Genomic DNA, 20,784 nt, shown 5'->3' with positions numbered 1-20,784 from the left:
TTTCCCATCCTCTGCCCCCTAAGTTGTCAGAAGTGATTTTAATTATCTATTCCTCATTTTGCAACAATCAATTAATTGAATGTTATTACAAAAATCCTTCTGTTTCAATTAAGTAAGACTAACTGCAAATTACACATTCAGAGGTCTGGATTTATATTTTTAGGGAAAAAAACTCACAATATTGAATGTCTCTATCTAAGCTCAGTTAACATTTTAAATCATACTGGTTTGAAAAAATACATGTACCCCAATGTTCATAGCAACATTATTTACAATTGCCAAGATATGGAAGCAACCTAAGTATCTATTAACAGATGAGTGGATAAAGAAGATGTAGTATACACACACACACAGTGGATGGAATACTACTCAGTCATAAAAAATGGCAGTGAAATATTGCCATTTGAAGCAATGTAGATGGACTTGGAGGGCATTATGCAACTGAAATAAATCAGTGAAAGACAAATGCTATATGGTATAACTTATATGTGAAATCTAAAAGGTACAGCAAACTAAAGACTACAATAAAAAAGTAGATTCAGAGATGTAGAGAACTAGTGGTTACCAGTGGGAAGAGGGAGGAGAGAGGGGCAAAATAGCAGTACAGGATTAAAAGGTACAAACTACTGGGTATAAAATAAGGTACCACGGATTTGCCTGGTAGTCCAATGGTTAAGAATCTTCCTGCTAATGCAGGGGACACAGGTTCAGTTCCTGCTCTGGGATGATGCCACATGCCAAGGGGAACTAAGTCTGTGCACCATGACTATGGAGCTTGTGCCCTAGAGCCTACAAGCTGCAACTACCGAAGCCCACAGGCCTTAGAGCCCATGCTCTGCAACAAGAGAAGCCACCAAAAAAAGAAACTCGTGCATCACAGCTAGAGCGTAGCCCCCACTCCCTGCAACTAGAGAGAGCCCGTGGATATCAATGAATATTCAGTGCAGCCCAAATTAAAAACTATCTAAGTAAATAAGCTACAAGGATATATTGTACAATATAGCCAATCTGTATGCAGGTCAGGAAGCAACAGTTAGAACTGGACATGGAACAACAGACTGGTTCCAAATAGGAAAAGGAGTACATCAAGGCTGTATATTGTCACCCTGCTTATTTAACTTATATGCAGAGTACATCATGAGAAACGCTGGACTGGAAGAAACACAAGCTGGAATCAAGATTGCCAGGAGAAATATCAATAACCTCAAATATGCAGATGACACCACCCTTACGGCAGAAAGTGAAGAGGAACTCAAAAGCCTCTTGATGAAAGTGAAAGAGGAGAGTGAAAAAGTTTGCTTAAAGCTCAACATTCAGAAAACGAAGATCATGGCATCCGGTCCCATCACTTCATGGGAAATAGATGGGGAAACAGTGGAAACTATCAGACTTTATTTTTTTGGGCTTCAAAATCAGTGCAGATGGTGACTGCAGCCATGAAATTAAAAGACGCTTACTCCTTGGAAGGAAAGTTATGACCAACCTAGATAGCATATTGAAAAGCAGAGACATTACTTTGCCAACAAAGGTCCATCTAGTCAAGGCTATGGTTTTTCCTGTGGTCATGTATGGATGTGAGAGTTGGACTGTGAAGAAGGCTGAGCCCCGAAGAATTGATGCTTTTGAACTGTGGTGTTGGAGAAGACTCTTGAGAGTCCCTTGGACTGCAAGGAGATCCAACCAGTCCATCTGAAGGAGATCAGCCCTGGGATTTCTTTGGAAGGAATGATGCTTAAGCTGAAACTCCAGTACTTTGGCCACCTCATGCGAAGAGTTGACTCCTTGGAAAAGACTCTGATGCTGGGAGGTATTGGGGGCAGGAGGAGAAGAGGATGACAGAGAATGAGATGGCTGGATGGCATCACTGACTCGATGGACGTGAGTCTGAGTGAACTCCGGGAGTTGGTGATGGACAGGGAGGCCTGGCGTGCTGCGATTCATGGGGTCGCAAACAGTTGGACACGACTAAACGACTGAACTGAACTGATAAATGGAATATAACTTTAAAAAGTTGTGAATCACTGTATTTTATACATGTAACATATAATGTTGTACATCTATACTTCAATTTAAAAAAATCATACATACTGGTAACCACTCAGAGGATCCTAATAAAACAAAATATTTTAATATCTAATTGGCTTAAATTAATGATACTAATGACAACACACGGACTAATTACATTTCATTGGCAAAACTTGAAAGAAATGTTTTACTTATGGGTATTTTAAAAAGAGAGTCTAGTGTTATATCTAAAGTATTTCTGCATTAGTCATTCAAACACTTTTAGGAAACTTCCCTACATGTTTTTTAGTTTAAAGTGCTTTGGTTGTTACTGCTTTCCTAAGCTTAAAGAAGGGAGCAAGCACACAGATGGTGACAGGTGAGTTACTTCCCCTCTTGGTCTTAGACACAGTGCAAAAATTAATTGTATTTTTAGGGCATTAAATAAGGGGCTGGAGCTTGGGCTGTGATCGAAATCACTTATGACCATTTCCAGTATCATTTCCTTATAAGAAATGACAATAGAGACAGAGGGAAAAGCAGCAGCTAAAGGTTCCTGAAAAGACTTCCAGAGGTTGAGAATACTTCTTGGTTCTTTCCTATGTCATCCTGATACTACAGGAACAAGTTTAGGTGTGCAATATTTACCAAAGCAGTAAGATTACAAAAGGAGAAGGCAATGGCACCCTACTCCAGTACTCTTGCCTGGAAAATCCCATGGACGGAGGAACCTGGTAGGCTGCAGTCCATGCAGCCTAAGAGTAGGGCAGGACAGAGCGACTTCACTTTCACTTTCCACTTTCATGCATTGGAGAAGGAAATGGCAACCCACTCCAGTGTTCCTGCCTGGAGAATCCCAGGGAAGGGGGAGCCTGGTGGGCTGCCGTCTATGGGGTTGCACAGAGTCGGACATGACTGAAGTGACTTAGCAGCAGCAAGATTACAAAATCTTTTAAAATCTTTTTGTCTCTTCCTTAGGAAAGCCTTCTCTAGTCACCCCTAAATTAAGACATTTCGAAAGAGATCTACTTTCGTGGACGCTTATACTTCTCCTTCACAGCACTTATTCTCAGATCCTCATTACAGATTCTTTTTTATAACTGTTTGATGTGTTCTTCCATACTGTTGTCTTCCTTACTACTGCATCCTTAGCTTTCACCACAGTGATGGACGCATATTTACACCCTTAAAATGTTGAATCAATACTTGAGGGGAGAAGGCAGAGGCTATGTTGTTTTGTCACTTTGGTATTGGGGAACAATTCAAGCACAGTGTCCTCTGCTCTCAATAAGCGCTTTTTGAAAGAACAGATGTCACACCCCTTAGGAACCCTGCATGCTGCCGTAGCTGAAGCCTCTGAGGCTTACCTAAGACAAGCCTCCTTCCACCTTAAGTAGAGAGGAAATAATGTGCACTCAGCAAGTGGTACATGAAAATACATGTTTTTTCAGGTTCTAGTAGAGGGCTTTTAGATAGTCTCTTAAAATTGTGGAGTTGGAAACATCCATTTTACCTTATCTCTTAACAGCAGTTCTCAAAGTGTGGTCCCTGGGTATCACATCATTGGTAACACCAGGGAACTGGTTAGAAATGCAAATTCTTGGGAAATAGACCTGGTGAATCGGCACAGGCCCCTTCCTTCTAATCTACAGGTTTTTCCTTTCGGAGGTCCCCTCCTCCAGTGTGAACCTGACAGCGGCGCTCAGCCCTTGGATGGCTGTTGATTAGAAAGAGAGTTCAGAGACGAAACACCGAGGTCAGGAGCACCGAGCTTGGGCGGAGGTCTCTCCCAAGGCTGGAGCGTCCAGAGCTGAGAAGGCTGCCCCCGTGGCGAGCTCACTGGGACAGCCCGGCTTCCGCCCCGCCTCCGGCCCGCGGCCCCGCCCCGTTCCGGCTCACGTAAATAAACGCGAGGAGCCAGCAACGGAGTCGCGGGTGTGAGGCGAGGTCGTTGTAGCCACTTAGGTGTCAAGAACGAAAATCACTGACCAATGAGCTGCTTGGATGGTCTGGGCAACCGACCAATCGCGAAGCCTCGTACCCGGATATGATAGCCGGTTCTGAAACCGAACTCTGAAAAAGTGTGAGGGGCTCCCCACGTGGGTCGGGGCACTGGGCGTGGATCAAGGGATGAACGTTTCTTAGGGTCAGTGTCTCGCGGGTGCGGTGAGCGTGTAAGGATCATCGCTTTGGATTTGGAGTTGGAAACAAATAAATGAGGCTGTTTGTCCGTGGAAAGAATTCCCGCAGCGGTGTCCCAGTGCCAACGTGTGGGAAAGCCCCTCTGATGGTACCACACAGGGAGCAGGAGTCTTGAAGACTAAGCTCGGGTAGTGGGAATATGAATCTCTTACCTAAAAGCTCGAAGGAGTTTGGCTCCGTTGACTATTGGGAGAAGTTCTTCCAGCAGCGAGGAAAGAAAGCTTTCGAGTGGTATGGAACCTACCTGGAACTGTGCGGGGTGCTGCACAAATACATCAAGCCCAGGGAAAAGGTAAGCGCGGCCTGGCAGCCCGGTGTGTACTCTGGAAAGTAGGAACTGAAAACAGAAATCCTGCATTTGGTAGACCGTGACCGGCGTGGGGGCCCTAACTGGGCCGGTATTTTCAGGAGTTCATGCAACATTCCGGCTAAAAGGTAATTACAAAATATCCTTCTACGGTTTTCAGATAACAGCTTCCACCCCCAGATCATTCTTGAATTAGTAACCTCACAGGAAGAATGACTTACTAAGTAGTGGAACCTAGGAAGCTCCTCCTAGTGAAGAAAATGTGCTTTTCTGTCACTGTGAATGCCCGGGGAACTGGTAGAATCCGTGGCTTTACTGATAAATTAATCTGTTACCAAATAGTTCTTGTGAGAACTGGTAGAATCCGTGGCTTTACTGATAAATTAATCTGTTATCAAACAGTTGTTGTGAGCCCACACTTTAAGGCGCTGTGCTCATCCCTTTAGCGGCAAATGCGTTGATATATAAACCCTGGGCACATTCCCGAAGTGATAAGTACAGTAATAGGTTGGACAGAAATGGGGTTGTACTGGAAGTAGGGAAGGAAGAGGGTAGAAAACGAACATTCAAGGAAGAAAGTCTTAAGAGCCAGACTTTATGCTGGGGGCTGCGTGTGTGTGTGTGTGTGTGTGTGTGTGTGTGTGTGTGTGTGTGTGTGCAGTCATTGAGTTCTCAGAATACATTTCAATGTGAGTGGATAGTACAAGAATTCTACAGATGCAGAAACTGAGGCTCTGAGAGGCAGTTTCTTGCCCAAGATCATAAATGTAGTAAATGCTCATGTGGGGATTTAGACTTAGGCCTACCTAGCTTAAACGCTTATGCAATTGTCACAGTACCATGCTTTTCCAGAGATGGGGCAGAATTTTGAAGGATCAATGGGAGATTGTTCAGTAGAGACGGAGGCAACAATTTGTGTTTTAAGTTTCGCTTCAGGAAATAGCAGAATATCATGAGCTGGAACCCAAGGCATGAGTGGAATAGGATTATGCCAGACCCAGTTTTTTTTTTTTTAACTTTTTGTATTGGGGTTCAGTTCAATTCAGTTCAGTCACTCAGTTGTATCCAACTTTTTGCAACCCCTAGGACTGCAGCATGCCAGGCTTCCCTGTTCATCACCAACTCTCAGAGCTTGTTCAAATTCATGTTCATCAAGTCGGTGATGCCATCCAACCATTTCATCCTCTGTTGTCCCCTTCTCCTGCCTTCAATGTTTCCCAGCATCAGGGTCTTTTCCAATGAGTCATTTCTTCACTTCCAATGAGTCATTTCTTCACATCAGGTGGCCAAAGTATTGGAGTTTCAGCTTCAGCATCAATCCTTCCAATGAATATTCGGGACTTGATTTCCTTTAGGATTGACTGGTTTGATCTCCTTGCAGTCCAAGGGACTCTCAAGAGTCTTCTCCAACACCACAGTTCAAAAGCATCAATTCTTTGGCGCTCAGCTTTCTTTATAGTCCAACTATCACATCCATACATGATTAACTGGAAAAACCATAGCTTTGACTGCTGCTGCTGCTAAGTCGCTTCAGTCGTGTCCGACTCTTAGCGACCCCATAGACACGGCAGCCCACCAGGCTCCCCCCAGTCCCTGGGATTCTCCAGGCAAGAACACTGGAGTGGGCTGCCATTTCCTTCTCCAATGTGTGAAATTGAAAAGTGAAAGTGAAGTCGCTCAGTTGTGTCTGACTCTTAGCAACCCCATGGACTGCAGCCCACCAGGCTCCTCCATCCATGGGATTTTCCAGGCAAGAGTACTGGAGTGGGGTGCCGTGGCCTCTATGGCTTTGACTAGACAGACCTTTGTTGGTAAAGTAATGTCTCTGCTTTTTAATGTGCTGTCTAGGTTGGTCATAGCTTTTTTTCCAAGGAGCAAGCGTCTTTTAATTTCATGGCTGCGGTCATCATCTGCAGTGATTTTGGAGCCCAAAATAAAGTTTGTCACTCTCTCCATTGTTTCCCCATCTATTTACCATGAAGTGATGGGACTGGATGCCATGATCTTGGTTTTCTGAATGTTGAGTTTTAAGCAAACTTTTTCACTCTCTTCTTTCACTTTTATCAAGAGGCTCTTCAGTTCCTCTTCACTTTCTGCCATAAGGGTGGTGTTATCTGCATATCTGAGGTTATTGATATTTCTCTTGGCAATCTTGATTCCAGCTTGTACTTCATTCAGCCCGGCATTTCTCATGATGTACTCTGCATAGAAGTTAAATAAGCAGGGTGATAATATACAACTTTGACGTACTCCTTTCCCAATTTGGAACCAGTCTGTTGTTCCATGTTGGTTCTAACTGTTGCTTCTTGACCTGCATACAGATTTCTCACGAGGTAGGTAAGATGATCTAGTATTCCAATCTCTTAAAGAATTTTCCATAGTTTGTTGTGATCTACACTGTCAAAGGCTTTGGTGTAGTCAATAAGACCCAAGTAGATGTTTTCTGGAATGCTCTTGATTTTTTCTATGATCCAATGGATATTGGGAATTTGATCTCTGGTTCCTCTGTTTTTTCTAAATCCAGCTTGATCATCTGGAAGTTCACGGTTCATGTGCTGTTGAAGCTTGGCTTGGAGGATTTTGAGCATTACTTTACTAGCGTGTGAGATGAGTGCAATTGTGTGGTAGTCTGAACATTCTTTGGCATTGCCCTTCTTTGGGATTGGAATGAAAACTGACTTTTTCCAGTCCTGTGGCCACTACTTAGTTTTCCAAATTTGCTGGCATATTGAGTGCAGCACTTTCACAGCATCATCCTTTAGGATTTGAAATAGCTCAGCTGAAATTCCATCACCTCCACTAGCTTTGTTCATAGTGATGCTTCCTAAGGCCTACTTGACTTCACATTCCAGGATGTCTGGCTCTAGGTGAGTGATCACACTATCGTAGTTATCTGAGTCATGAAGATCTTTTTTGTATAGTTCTTCTGTGTATTCTTGCCACCTAGGCGAGTAACAGTTTTGCAGTAGTTTCAGGTAAATAGCAAAGAGGACTCAGCCATACATATACATTATCCATTTTCCAAACTCCCCTGTCATCCAGGCTGCCACACAACATTGAGAAGAGTTCCATGTGCTATACAGTAGTTTCTTGTTGGTTATCCATTTTAAATATAGCAGTGTATACATGTTCATTGCAAACTCTCAAATTATTCCTTGCCCCTATCCTTCCTCTTTGCAACCATAAGTACCTTCTCTAAGTCTGTGAGTCTCTTTCTGTTTTGTAAGTTACATTTTCAACTGTAAAACAAATAGGAGATTTCAGTTGTAACTACTGAATTTGGATTCTGTGACTTTCTATCAATTCTTGAGTAGTAAATGTTTGATTCAGAGAAAAGAACAACCCTGGTTAGTTGGCTTCTGTGTAACTTGCATTGTTATGGCTAAATCTGATTTGTTACTAGTGAATTCCGATAGAGCCTAGAATCAACTCTGTAATGGTGTTCTCATTCCTTTGCCTTGATCACCTCCATCTTGTTTTTTTTTGTTTTTTTTTTTCTCCCTAGGTGCTAGTGGTTGGGTGTGGTAACTCAGAGCTAAGTGAGCAGCTGTATGATGTGGGCTATCAGGATATAGTGAATATTGACATTAGCGAGGTCGTCATCAAGCAAATGAAGGAGCGCAATGCCAGCCGACGGCCCAGGATGAGCTTCTTGAAGATGGACATGACACAGATGGAGTTCCCCGACGCCTCGTTCCAGGTGGTGTTGGACAAGGGCACCCTGGACGCTGTCCTGACAGATGAGGAGGAGAAGACCCTGCAGCAGGTGGACAGGATGCTGGCTGAGGTTGGCCGTGTCCTGCAGGTGGGCGGTCGCTACCTCTGCATCTCCCTGGCTCAGGCTCACGTCCTGAAGAAAGCAGTGGGTCACTTCTCTCGGGAGGGGTGGATGGTGAGGGTGCACCAGGTGGCCAGCAGCCAGGACCAGCTGTTGGAAGCAGAGCCTCGGTTCTCCCTACCTGTCTTTGCCTTCATCATGACCAAGTTCAGGCCGGTCACTGGCTCTGCCCTTCAGATCTTTGAGCTGTGTGCTCAGGAGCAGGGCAAGCCTGTGCGGCTGGAGAGTGCTGAGCGGCTGGCCGAGGCGGTGCGGGAGCGGCAGCAATATGCCTGGCTGTGCAGCCAGCTGTACCGCAAGGCCGGGCTGGGGAGTGTGTCCCTGGACTTGTGCAATGGGGACACGGGGGAGCCACGCTACACCCTCCACGTGGTGGACAGCCCCACTGTGAAACCATCGCGGGACAATCATTTTGCCATTTTCATCAGTGAGTTGGGATTGCTCCCTCTCTTTCCTGAAGGGGGCTGGCTTACCGGGGCTGGATCTGGGGATTTGGTGGATGGGTATGCCTTGGCTGGCTTGATCTTGCAAGGGGGTTGTACTTTGAGAGGTTAGACTGGCCACGGCATAAGGAAGGGGGAGCTGCCTGCTTGAATCTGAGGTTTATGTCTTCCCATCTTCCATGGCAAAGGCCTGATGAAGTGTGAGAATGTGGTTGGCCTGGAGTAGGGAGAAGTAATACAGATAAATTTAGGCAGGTCAAGCTGTTGTAGAGATGTTACTTTGTAACAGAGTAATAGAAGCAAGGAACCTTGTAGCCTGTGAGCAGCATGACCTGGAGAAGTCTCTGTGTTTCTCTGCTGAGTTTTTGCAAATAGGACAGAGTAGCTGCTGAAAAAGGCAGCTCTGGGACCAGACTGGTTTCCATTCCTGGCTCAGTCCCTTTGGGATGCTACTGGATGAGTTAGTGTTCTTTCTGTGCCTCAGTTTTCTCCTCTATAAAGTGAGGTCATAACTGTCTTCTGTAGTTGTGAAAAGCATAAAAGGTCTTAGAATAGTGCCTGGCACGTGATAGGTTTTACAAATGTTAGTGTTTTTATTGAAAGGGGTAAATGATACCAGGTTCACTTTAGTAATGATCAACAGAGATAGTAAGAGGAAATGCTTTCAAAAGTAGAATATTCTAGACAAATGTGAAGTGTTGATACGTCATGCTGGTAATTGGTTTCCCAACATGGAATCCATTTTTCCAAGTATTCCCTTATCCTGACTGTCCACCTGTGGGAACAAATAGTGTAGTGGATGTGAGCATGGATTCTGGGGCTGGACTGCCTGGGTTTGAGTCCTAGCTTAGCCAGTTACTAGCTGCGTGAACTTGGGCAAATACAGTAACTTCTGCGTCTTAATTTTCTCGTTTATAAAACGGAAATAGTAATAATGCTTCCTGCATCTTGGGCTTTTGTGAAGATTTGATTAGTTTCTGTTTGTAAACTGTTTGGAATCATGCCTGGCATGTAAGAAATGTTAGCATTATTACTATTTTTCTTACACTTGGTACTTGCCTCCCTCCTCTTACACACCCACACTTTTTTCCCATGGGTCCTGCCATAGGTCTGCTGGCAGTGGGCCTTGTGCACTAGGGAATTGATAGCCCCTCAGTAGGTCACAGTTGGAAGGGATGGCCTGGCTCTCTGCCACGTGGGGCATGTTGATTGTGGGCTTGAACCCAGGACTCCCTGTCAAGAAATGCCTCTTTCCAGTCCCCCAGGGTCGGGAGACAGAGTGGCTGTTTGGCATGGAGGAGGGCCGGAAGCAGCTGGCAGCCAGTGCAGGCTTCAGGAGGCTGATCACAGTGGCCCTTCACCGAGGTCAGCAGTATGAAGGCATGGACAGCATCCAGGCCGAGCTGTCAGCCAGAGTCATGGAGCTGGCCCCGGCCGGGATGCCCGCCCAGCTGCAGGTAAGAAGGCTTGGGGAGCAGCTTTCAGGGTCTCTGGAGAAGTCGTATTAAGAGTCAGGAAGGCAGAGGTTGTCTTGGAAGAAGCTAGGACTAGGGTCTGTGACCCTAGACTGTTCCCAGAGGGCATATCGGCAGCTAAGAGCTAAGTGGGTAGAAATTATGTCCCAGGCAGTGAGTGGAAGGTGAGTGATTGCCTTTATTGAGACCCATAGTAGCATCTGTCTGCAGGGCCTCTCGGACAGCACGAAGGAAGTCTCTACCTCCAGCTCCTCACACTGTGGATTACTCAGACAGTTCTTCTCCTAATGCACTTTGCACAGGATTTCCTTGGCCATTTTCCTCCTTAGAACCGTCATTGTGTGAGGTAGAATGGGAAAGGGCCAAAAGAGCTCACCTTAATTTTCAGAATATTAACTCCGTGGGTTTGATGTTTCTCTAGGAAGGGAACTGAAGGTTTTTGCCAAAATGGTGATATGGTATTATCAGTTGACACTGTCTGTCTTGTGCTATCCTGGTCATAAGACAGGGTGATTGACTTTACTGCAAGGACTTTATAGAAAAAGTTTGTCCTTCTTGATAGATGGGAAAGACAACCTACCTGGAGTCTTGGTGCTATAGTAACAGACCTGGAAAGAAGAGAAGCCAGTCTCCTGGGTTCTCAGCCTGTGGTTCTGCCCACAAGGCTGACTTTGTGCTTACAGATTAGTAAGTCTGTGATGCTTTCTGAGGACTGGGGTTAGTGTCATTAGAGAGACCCAGAGCTTGTGGGAAGGTTCTTTTGTGAATTTTCTCTCAAAGTTTGGAGTCCCTCATGATGATTAAATATTCCTGTAAGTCTTTAAAAAGAATTAAGTGTGAAGATTGGGAAAGGAATGGAAAAGTTTAGGGGGGAATGTATTTTTTTCCTCATTTTCTTTTTTTCCTGTTTAGTAAAATGCAGGAAAAAGATGAGAATCACTGGGGGAAGGGAGAAATTTCTCCAGATTTGGAAAGGTTGCTTTGCCCGTGGATTTTGGCACCTTTATCCCAGCTCACATTCCTTCTCTCATGGTTCTGGTCCTTCTTCAGGGTTGCTTCTCACTTTCATTGTCTTGGACTGTTTAAAGTCCTTTTAGAAATTACTCTTGAGAAACTCCTGTTTTTCTTGTGGAGAACCAACTGCATTTCAGTAATGGTTTGGGGAATTTTTATTCAGTTGGTTTTCAAAAAGATGGATTAAGCTTTTTGAGATCTAGTCAAATGCCCCAGAAAAGTACTTTGACAGAGTGGCGAATCTTTGGAGTCATTGCTACACAGGACCTTGGTGTGGGGATTCCTCACAGAGACACAAAGGCAAGGGATTAGACTTTCTCATCTTTCTCAATGGCGCTGGCATTTCGACGACAGCTCTGCTGTTCCTTCAGGTGCCCTTCCTGTCTGTGGGTGGGGACATTGGGGTCCGGATCATTCAGCACCAAGCCTGCAGCCCCTTGAGCGGCGACTACGTCATCGAGGACGTGCAGGGAGATGACAAGCGCTACTTCCGGCGGCTCATCTTCCTCAGCAACAGGAACGTGGTGCAGTCAGAAGCCAGGCTGCTGCAGGATGTGTCTCACAGAGGTGAGGCGTCGTGGACGTGGTGGCGGTGTCCCTGAGGATGCGATATGGACAACGTGGGGTGGCCAGAAAGACTTGCGAGCTTAGCGGAGTTGTAGGACAGACCAGAGGCACATGGCTCCGTGGGTCATCCTCTTATCTTCTGGGCTGTTAGAGTGTGAGTGGTGAACAGAAAGGGGTCGATATTCTCCTCTTGAGCAAAGCCTAGTTCTAAAATGATAAGGAGTGGGGTGTGGTAGTTTACCAAATAAATGTGATCATCGCCTTAATGCCTGGAGTTCAGAGACCACCTATTTTGTAAGTTGCTCAATATGCGTCTGTATATTAATTCAGTAGGCCTGCTCTCCTCCTTACAGCCACCTCCTAGCACCTGGTTTAGAGGATTGTAGAGTTGGTGGGTGCCCTGGACGTCACCTAGTCCAGTGCTGTCCAGTAGAACTTTCTGCAGTGAAGGAAATATTTAATACCCAGTGAGCTGTCCAGTGTGGATGCTGAGCATTAGGAACATGGCTGGTATGACTATTAAAGAGCTACATCTTTAATCTTATTTATTTCCAATGAACTTATATTTAAATGTAAATAGACACAGGTAGCCAGGGTTACAGGCTTGGACAGGGTAGATCCAGACCATGTTCTCTAGGATCCCTTTTAAGTGATCTCCCAGGTGCTGCTCAGAAACACCCCCTAAGGGGGAAGCAATCGTTTGTTTCACCTGCTGTTTTCCCCGGTGTATATATTTGTACTTCAAAAGCAATACTTGCTTATTGTAATCAGTTCACAAATCAGATGTATAGAGTAGAGGTGAACGTTCCTCCCTTCCACCTCTCCAGTATAACTTCCCTTTTGAGGCCCAGAGACTCAGGCTTGGAATTTGAAATTGGCTTTTCTGATACTTGGAAGTTCCTTTGCCTGATGACCATGCTGTCGTGTTGGCAAGGCCATCTGGAAGGAGAATGAAAAGAGAGAGTTCAGAACCTCATGAGGTCCTGGGTTTGCCCAGAGCTCAGGGTCAGGTGACTCTCTGCAGGACGGTTTTCTCTTGAGGGGTGTCCCCTGGTCAAGTGCACCTGTGTTTGCTGGGTTCCTGAGCTGTCATTGGGTCACTTGAGGTGCAGGTTGGTTCAGCTTCATCTCACCAAAAAAATGAGTAAAATTGCTTCAAAGAAGATATTCCCCTCCAATTTGGGTTTCAAGTTTTTTCCCCCTCATTGTTGTCAAGATCCTAGTCACTTAATTCTCATGGGAGTGATTTTCCTACGGGGGTATTGGTGAGAAGAAGGAGAATGTGTTAAAAAGTAATTTAACTTTTCTGATTGTTATGTTAAATCAGGCTGCCCCTCACACATCGCTGCGCTGCTGTGGAGTGCAGCTGGTCCCTAGGAAAACAGCAAAACCAGCTGTTCACTCTGTCCTGGTTCAGTTGAGAGAGTAGGGAGAGGAAATGTAAAGGGACCTTTTGTAGGATTTTCCCCCTTCTGTGAACATTTGTAGTGTCCTTGTCCACTGGGGTGGTGTGCATTACCATCTGTGCGATGCAGTTGAAAGATGGTAGGTGTTGGAGACAGGCGGTCCCATATTCAAATCCTAGCTGCACTGCCAGATTTTCTATCTGCTGAGAATTGGAATAAGAGGGTTATAAAAGCTACAGGAGTAAGAGTCCTGGTGCAATAATTGGCACAGAGGCAGTAATTAGTAACTTTATGTTCTTTTCTGCTTAAAAAAACTCATGAAAAAACTCCTCTCCTATGAGCAGCTTTATGTTCCCTAAAGAAGTATTAGCTCCCCTCACTCAAGTATCCCAGTGTTCTCAGTTTTTGGGTGTTTTCTTTGCCACTTCCCTTTTCTGACACCCTGGCATGTGTTAAATGTTGGACCACCAACTCTTTGGGGAAAAAAAGCCACGAATTGTACTGTTCGCTAATTTCTGTGCATAAAAATGGCCACCACGGACAGATTTCAAGCTACCAGCATGTCAGCCTGTTCACAGAATGCCTGCATATTTCACCACTGGTTCCCGAGTCTCAGCCAGCCAGCTGCAGCACACTGCTGCTCGCGTGCCTTACTTTCCAAGGAGTGGCATACCTCACACAAGCTCATTCGTCTCTGTCTCTGATCTAGCCCAGAAGAAACGGAAAAAGGACAGGAAGAAGCATCGGCCTCCTGATACCCCAGAGGACCTCCCTGCAGCTCAGGGGCAGTCCATTGATAAGAGTTACCTGTGCTGCGAACACCACAAAGCCATGATCGCCGGCCTTGCGCTGCTGAAAAACCCAGAGCTGCTTCTAGGTGAGGAAGTCGCCACAGCCTTCCACAGTAGGAAATGTGTAAGATTACAGATGTCATCAGAGTTGGCTGCCTTGCAGCTTAAGAACCATGATTACAGATCAACAGATGTGCATATATTCATGTGTTTCTTATTCCCAACTGTCTTCTGCATCATTTATGAACATCCAAGTAACTTTTCCCACAAATTCAAATTGTAATCTTGAAACAGACATATGTGCTGATATCTAAATTTTTTCTTCTATTCATTTATTTAAAAATTAGTGTAAAATTAACTACAGTTTTAAAAATTAATGTATGAAATGTCTTCAGTGAAATCTATAAAGTGAACGGATCTTAAGTTGTTCAGCTTGATGAATTTTTGCATATCCATATACCCTGTAACCAGGTGGAACATTTAAAAATCACATCTCCAGAGAAATACCTGTGTACTTTAGGAAAATTTCTGGCTTTTCAGTGATGTATTCTTTGAGTGCCAGATGTAATTCTTTCTTAAATTTCTGCTTTTAAAAAAATCCGTAGTATAGGTAGTACAGTCATAGCCTTATCGCTGATAATAGGTTAGGATCTAACCACAGGAGCAAAAATATTTATTTCTGTCCACTCTTGTAGCTGTCTTCCCCTTGAAGTCTCTGAGTATGTCCTGTTGAAATACCCTATACTTGTGGTCTATCTTGGTGCTGATGTATGTCACTGGATTCTCAGTTGTTACATTTAATCCTCAGGGTTTCTCTCTTTTTGGTGATTCTTTCTTGTTTCATATCTTCTTTCATCCCCTATTTCTCTGAACTTGAGTGTAGGATTTGGGCCTTTGTTTTCCTGTGACTTCTGGAACTTGGGTACTTCACGTGTTGGATGTGTCTTATTAAAGGCAGCTGTGGCCTTTGAGTTGGAAGCTGGGCAGAGGGCATCACATCTACACGCCCTGTGATCATGGACAAGATGTTGCCCATTGTCCCTCCTGTTTCCTAGAGGGGTTTAATGATGCTGATGGTGGGGATTATTGCTGTAAAGTCAGCTGAGGGCTTTGCGATGTTTAAGGAACCATAATAATAACATACTGATTGCTCTTCTGGAACTAGTAAAGGAAGGATCATGAGGCCAGGGTTGAGTTTACATATATTAAATTGACTCCTGAATTTCTAGAAAGAGACAAGGGAGGCCAAGTCTCTAAATCTTGTATCTTCTGGCCAGAGCGAACAATCCGACTGTCTCTTTTGTCCTCTCTAAGGCTGGTGCAGAACTTTACAGTGAGCAGATGGTAACATAATGCTTTTATGCTTTATTACAGAGACCCCACTGGCACTGTTGGTGGTAGGCCTGGGCGGGGGCAGCCTCCCTCTCTTTATCCACGATCATTTCCCAAAGTCCTGCATCCATGCTGTGGAGATCGACCCCTCTATGTTGGAAGTGGCTACCCAGTGGTTTGGCTTTTCGCAGAGCGACCGGATGAAGGTCCACATCGCAGATGGCCTGGACTTTATAACCTGCCTGGCAGAAGAAGAAGGTACTGCTGTTGGAGAATTTGGAGGGGTGTTGAGGAAAGATTGATCCAAGGTTGTCAGGTCTGCAAGGGCCTGTAGAATTCATCTCTAAGAGATATGAGCATCATCCCATTCTTTCACTTGTTCATTTGTTCCCTCATTTGTTGACATATTTATTCAGTAAATATAGAGTATCTATCATAATCTCAATGCTGTTAGGGGTTAGGCTGTGGCAACAAGTAAAACAGACTGTTTCCTGCCCTCATTGTGCTAAAAAAAATCAGCAGGCTCCTCTTCTGAATCTCTTCTGACCCTGTGACCTTGCCACCACCTCATCATCCCAAGAAAGTCAGTGTCTGGAGCTGAGTGAGGTAAAGGGGAAGAAATGTTGGGGGGGGGTTGTTGGGAGATGTGTTCTGTAAATCTTTCAGCTCAAGGTGAAGCCAGAAATGGAGTAAAACCTCATTCATGTAGATGAGTGGTTCTAACCCAGGGGTGTTTGGCAATGTCGGCAGGCATTTTTTGGTTGTAAAAGCACAGCCTACCATTAGGTAGGGGTGCTTCTGGCCTAATAGTGGGTGGACACCAAGGATGCTGCTAAACATCCTATAATGCACAGGATGGCTGCTGATAATAAAGAATGATCTGATCCAAATGTCAACAGTGCTGAGGTTAAACCCTGATGCAGGTGTTGATGGGAATTCTAATAGCCCTGCTGCTGCTGGGATTAAGGCTCCATTTTTCTCTAATAATTTGTATCCCAGACTTGGACAAAAGGCATGTTAATATGTTCTAAAAGCTCTGCTGATGCTTCTGAAACTTAATGTATAGGCTCCTGGTGACTGATGTTTTGCAGAGTGTGAGCCTCTTAAGGAGAAGTTAGGTTGGTTCAGTCCTGCCTGAACCTGGGGAGTCCAGGCCACCTACCCTTCCTAGTCTGCTCTTCTGTAATAGTTGCTCTGGTTCTCACTGGGTTAGAGCATTTTCTAGGAAGGGTGTGGCAAAACGGGATGCCTGGGTTAAGTATTTTGGTGCTGCTGCTGCTGCTAAGTCCCTTCAGTCGTGTCCGACTCTATGCGACCCCAGAGACGGCAGCCCACCAGGCTCCCCCGTCCCTGGGATTCTCCAGGCAAGAACACTGGAGTGGGTTGCCATTTCCTTCTCCAGTGCATGAAAGTGAAAAGTGAAAGTGAGGTGGCTCAGTCGTGTCCAACTCTTGGCGACCCCGTGGACTGCAGCCTACCAGGCTCCACCATCCATGGGAATTTCCAGGCAAGAGTGGGGTGGAGTAGGGTGCCACTGCCTTCTCTGAAGTATAGAGAAGATAGACAAATGCTGCCTTAATTGCAAAGTGAGCTGAACTCTATCAGAGTTTCCCAGCTTTGCTCTCTGTGGCTGATGCCAAGGTGGGGGCCCAGACCCAGGATAGCTAATACATGTGAAAGCACTTAAAAGAGTGCCAGGCATGTGGTAGGTACTCAGTCCAGGATGTGCTGCTGTTGTTAGGACCTCTAAACCAGATCTGAACAGCCCTGGCCTTTGTCTCTAACAACAACCTTTCAGGTTGTTGGAGGACTCAGTGCCACAGGTGGGGGCCATGGTTGTCCTTGAACTTTGATGAGCCAACGTGTTCTGCTCTTGAAAAACCAAAATTAAATCTGTGCTATGAACAGTGATGGGCATGCTGTAGTCCTAAGTAAATATATATTGATTATTGAATAATCATTAGCACTGTCTCAGTTTGCTAAAAACCAGTTGTTCATATTGTAGGCCTACCCCTTGAAAAAACTAACATTCTATTAAGGAGTGGATCAGATTCATCATCAGTTCTTTCTCACCCATTGAACAAATTCCTTAGAGCCAGTAATTGTTTAAGTAACTAGAAAAGATTTGCTGACTTTAATTTGAGAACATTTTTCTCCAGAGTTAAGTTAAAGATACCATGTGCTGGGTCAGCCCTTACAGGCAGAGGCAGCTGCTTTGTCTAAATTAGTGGTTCTCATCTCTCTATTTCGAATCACCTGAGGAGCTTAAGAAAAGTACCAGAGGCTTCTCACTTTCTGTCCCATCTGTTCTTCTCCACCCCAGGAGTTTTTAACTCCGTTGTTCAGGAGTGGAGCCCAGGTTCTCTGAGTACTTAGAATTTTCCCATTTGGCTCTAGTGTCCTGCCAGGGTTGAAAATCACTGGTATAGATGGACTCTGAGTAATGATCCTGCTGGAGTGGACCCCAGAAATGTGTGTCTGTGGAGGGGCTTTAAAATGTAGAGGCAGATGAGATGATGATGCTGTCTTAGACGTGGGCACTCCCAGCAGAGCCCTGATGACGTAACTGCTTTGGACAGTGACTTTGGTGCCCTTAGGCGCCACATCCTCCATGTCATTCCTGTTGACTTAGCCACCTATGCCAACCACAGATCGCAGAGGAAATGTGGAGGAATGTGAATGGTATTATTTTATCCAGCAAAAAACAGAGACTTGTCTGCTTCTCTTTCCCAGCACGGCCTCACTACGACGTCATAATGTTCGATGTGGACAGTAAGGACCCAACCCTGGGAATGAGCTGTCCACCCCCAGCATTTGTGGCCCAGCTTTTCCTGCAGAAGGTCAAAAGCATCTTGACTCCTGAAGGTATGAAGAACAGAAGGTGGTGAGGGAGAAGGGACGGGCCCTTTAGGAAGATTTTTTTTTAATGAAAAATGCACGTAAGTGTGTAGCTTGATTGGTTTCCCCATATTGAACATACCCATTTACCAGCACCCCTACAAGTCCTCTTAGCTCCTTTCAGTAACTTGTCCTCCTCTCAAGGATAACCACCAGCTGCACTTCTTTTTTAGTAATTTTATTTATCTGTTTTTGGCTGCGCTGGGTCTTTGTTGCTGCGCTTGGGCTTTCTCTAGTTGCAGAGAATGGGGGCTGCTCTTTTTTGTGATGCATGGGCTTCTCAATCTGGTGGCTTCTCGTGTTGTAGAGCACGGGCTCTAGAGCACAGGCTCAATAGTTGTGACGCATGGGCTTAGTTGCTCCACAGCGTGTGGGATCTTCACGGACCAGGGATCAAACCCATGTCCCTTGCATTGGCAGGCAGATTCTTAATCCACTGAGCCACCAGGGAAGCCCACCACCCTCACTTCTATCAGCACAGCTTAGTTTTGTCCATATGGAATGTTCTTGCTTTTATTCCACTCAACATGATGTTTGTGAGATTCACTCATGGTGTTGTGATGACATCATTCCTTTTTATTGCTCTGGTGTATCGCTGGGTGACTACCACGATTAATTTATCCCTTTGGCTGTTGGCATTGGGGTTTTTTCTTTTTTGAGGATTTAATAGGAAGTACTGCCATTAACATTCTGGTAGATGCCTTTTGGTGAAGTGTGTTTGCAGGTCTGTTGGGCATAGATGTGGGATTGGGGGCAGGAGGAGAAGGGGACGACAGAGGATGAGATGGCTGGATGGCATCACTGACTCGATGGATGTGAGTCTGAGTGAACTCCTGCAGTTGGTGATGGACAGGGAGGCCTGGTGTGCTGCGATTCATGGGGTCGCAAAGAGTCGGACACGACTGAGCGACTGAACTGAATTGAACTGAAATGCCATTAACATTCTGGTAGATGCCTTTTGGTGAAGTGTGTGTGCAGGTCTGTTGGGCATAGATGTGGGGTTGTAATTGTTGGATCACAAATTATGCATTTATTCAGTTTGTAGATGCAATCACACAGTGTCACAATGCAGTTGTATTAATAGCAGTTCACATCCCTGCCAGCATGTGATGCTAGCAACCCCACATGTCCTGGACTGGGCAGTCTGCTTTTTCATCTTCAGAGCCGCCTGTTTTCAGATTAGGAAACTGAAGTAGAGACTTGTCAAAGTGACTCACGATTAGACTTAGGGCTCCAACCCAGGTCCTTATGATTTAAAAGCTGGAGCTGTTAATCCGTATGTTCCCTACCTCCCAGGTGTTTTGATTTGGATTGCATACAGAGTTGAAACTGTCCTTTGTGAAACAGAGGCATAGAGAATGGTCATATTTGTTAGCAGCACAAGAGAGCAAGAAATGAGCGTGAAGCCTTATGGTTCACGCATCCCCTAACTCTCTTCCTCCATATGCTGTGTGTTCTCGGCACAGTCACTGCTGCCATGGATGTGTCCCTTGCTCCACCTGCCTCCCGGGATCAGGAATGGTGGTATTCCTCAGAGCAGAACCTTGTCACCTGTGTTCCCTGAACCATGGTCATTCTCCTTTCTCACCCTGCAGGTGTCTTTATCCTCAACCTTGTGTGCCGAGACCTGGGGCTAAAGGACTCAGTGCTGGCCGGGCTCAAGGCTGTGTTCCCCCTCCTGTACGTCCGGCGAATCGAGGGTGAAGTCAACGAGATCCTGTTCTGTCAGCTGCACTCCGAGTGCAAACTCGCTACACCAGAGCTCCTGGAAATGGCCCGGGCCTTGGAGCAGACCCTGAGGAAGCCCGGAAAGGGCTGGGATGACACGTATGTCCTGTCCGACATGCTCAACACTGTGAAGATCGTGTGAGTGTCTGGACCAGGCCGTCCTCTCAGCTTCCTGCCAGACTGACCTCAGGTTGCTGGCCTGCCAGAGACCAGAAGAAATACAATGTGTATTAAGCCTCGTATTTTTCTTAGTTTCATACTCATCTACGTGTGCCCTCCTGCTCGTGAGGTTGCCTGAAGGTCTGGGAGAATAAAAAAGTCTTTGCTGTGCTGTCCTCTTCGGTACTGCTTGGGTTGATGGCCTTTGCTTCCTGTGCCGCGTCCTTGAGTAGGTTTCCTGCTGGAGCTCCAGCAGGCGTGATGCCTTAACAAGTGTGTCCCAAGCTCCTTAGGACTGGAGACATCACACGTGATTACTGGTTTGCTTTGCTTTTTCCCTCTCTTGGTCCTATAGGAACCATCTCAAGTGAGATAGACAGTAGAGCATTTTGTGCCAAAAGACTATAAATAGGGTAGCCTCTCTATAGATATGAGACAGCTTTAAGAGAACATCTACTTTGTCTTCCTGGAGATGAAACTACTGCTGACATGCTCCTACGTTTTAAAAATCTGGTAACGCACTCCTCTATTTTTTTCAATGTTTTATTAAACTTTTTATTTTACATTGGAGCATAGCCAGTTAACAATGCTGTAATAGTTTCAGGTGGACAGCAAAGGGA

General features: G+C 45.4%; 1 protein-coding gene across 2 annotated transcripts; it reads left to right on the top strand.

The window, feature by feature from the left end:
- Positions 1 to 4,044: 4,044 nt before the first annotated feature.
- Positions 4,045 to 20,350, top strand: METTL13 (methyltransferase 13, eEF1A N-terminus and K55). Of its 2 annotated transcripts, none has more exons than XM_005902406.2 (8): positions 4,045 to 4,498; positions 8,019 to 8,778; positions 10,052 to 10,251; positions 11,655 to 11,850; positions 13,966 to 14,133; positions 15,422 to 15,637; positions 18,113 to 18,244; positions 19,873 to 20,350. In XM_005902406.2, exons 1-8 carry the CDS (start codon positions 4,346 to 4,348, stop codon positions 20,145 to 20,147), a joined length of 2,100 nt encoding a protein of 699 aa, XP_005902468.1. In that variant the 5' UTR covers positions 4,045 to 4,345; the 3' UTR covers positions 20,148 to 20,350. The 2 variants fall into 2 exon arrangements, with proteins under 2 accessions (XP_005902468.1, XP_070241390.1); XM_070385289.1 differs by lacking the exon at positions 4,045 to 4,498 and adding an exon at positions 4,505 to 4,641.
- Positions 20,351 to 20,784: the final 434 nt, after the last annotated feature.

The sequence above is a fragment of the Bos mutus genome, chromosome 16 (assembly GCF_027580195.1).
Source record: "Bos mutus isolate GX-2022 chromosome 16, NWIPB_WYAK_1.1, whole genome shotgun sequence".
In the NCBI taxonomy this organism is placed as follows: Eukaryota; Metazoa; Chordata; class Mammalia; order Artiodactyla; family Bovidae; genus Bos; species Bos mutus.
This window is presented reverse-complemented; position numbering and strand designations above follow the sequence as displayed.

Bases quoted from the DNA above. Each gene is read 5' to 3' on its own strand.
- METTL13 (XM_005902406.2), top strand. From the start codon at position 4,346: ATGAATCTCTTACCTAAAAGCTCGAAGGAGTTTGGCTCCGTTGACTAT. The intron at 8,779-10,051 runs GTGAGTTGGGAT...GCCTCTTTCCAG, and splicing joins TCATTTTGCCATTTTCATCA to TCCCCCAGGGTCGGGAGACA. The intron at 10,252-11,654 runs GTAAGAAGGCTT...CTGTTCCTTCAG, and splicing joins GGATGCCCGCCCAGCTGCAG to GTGCCCTTCCTGTCTGTGGG.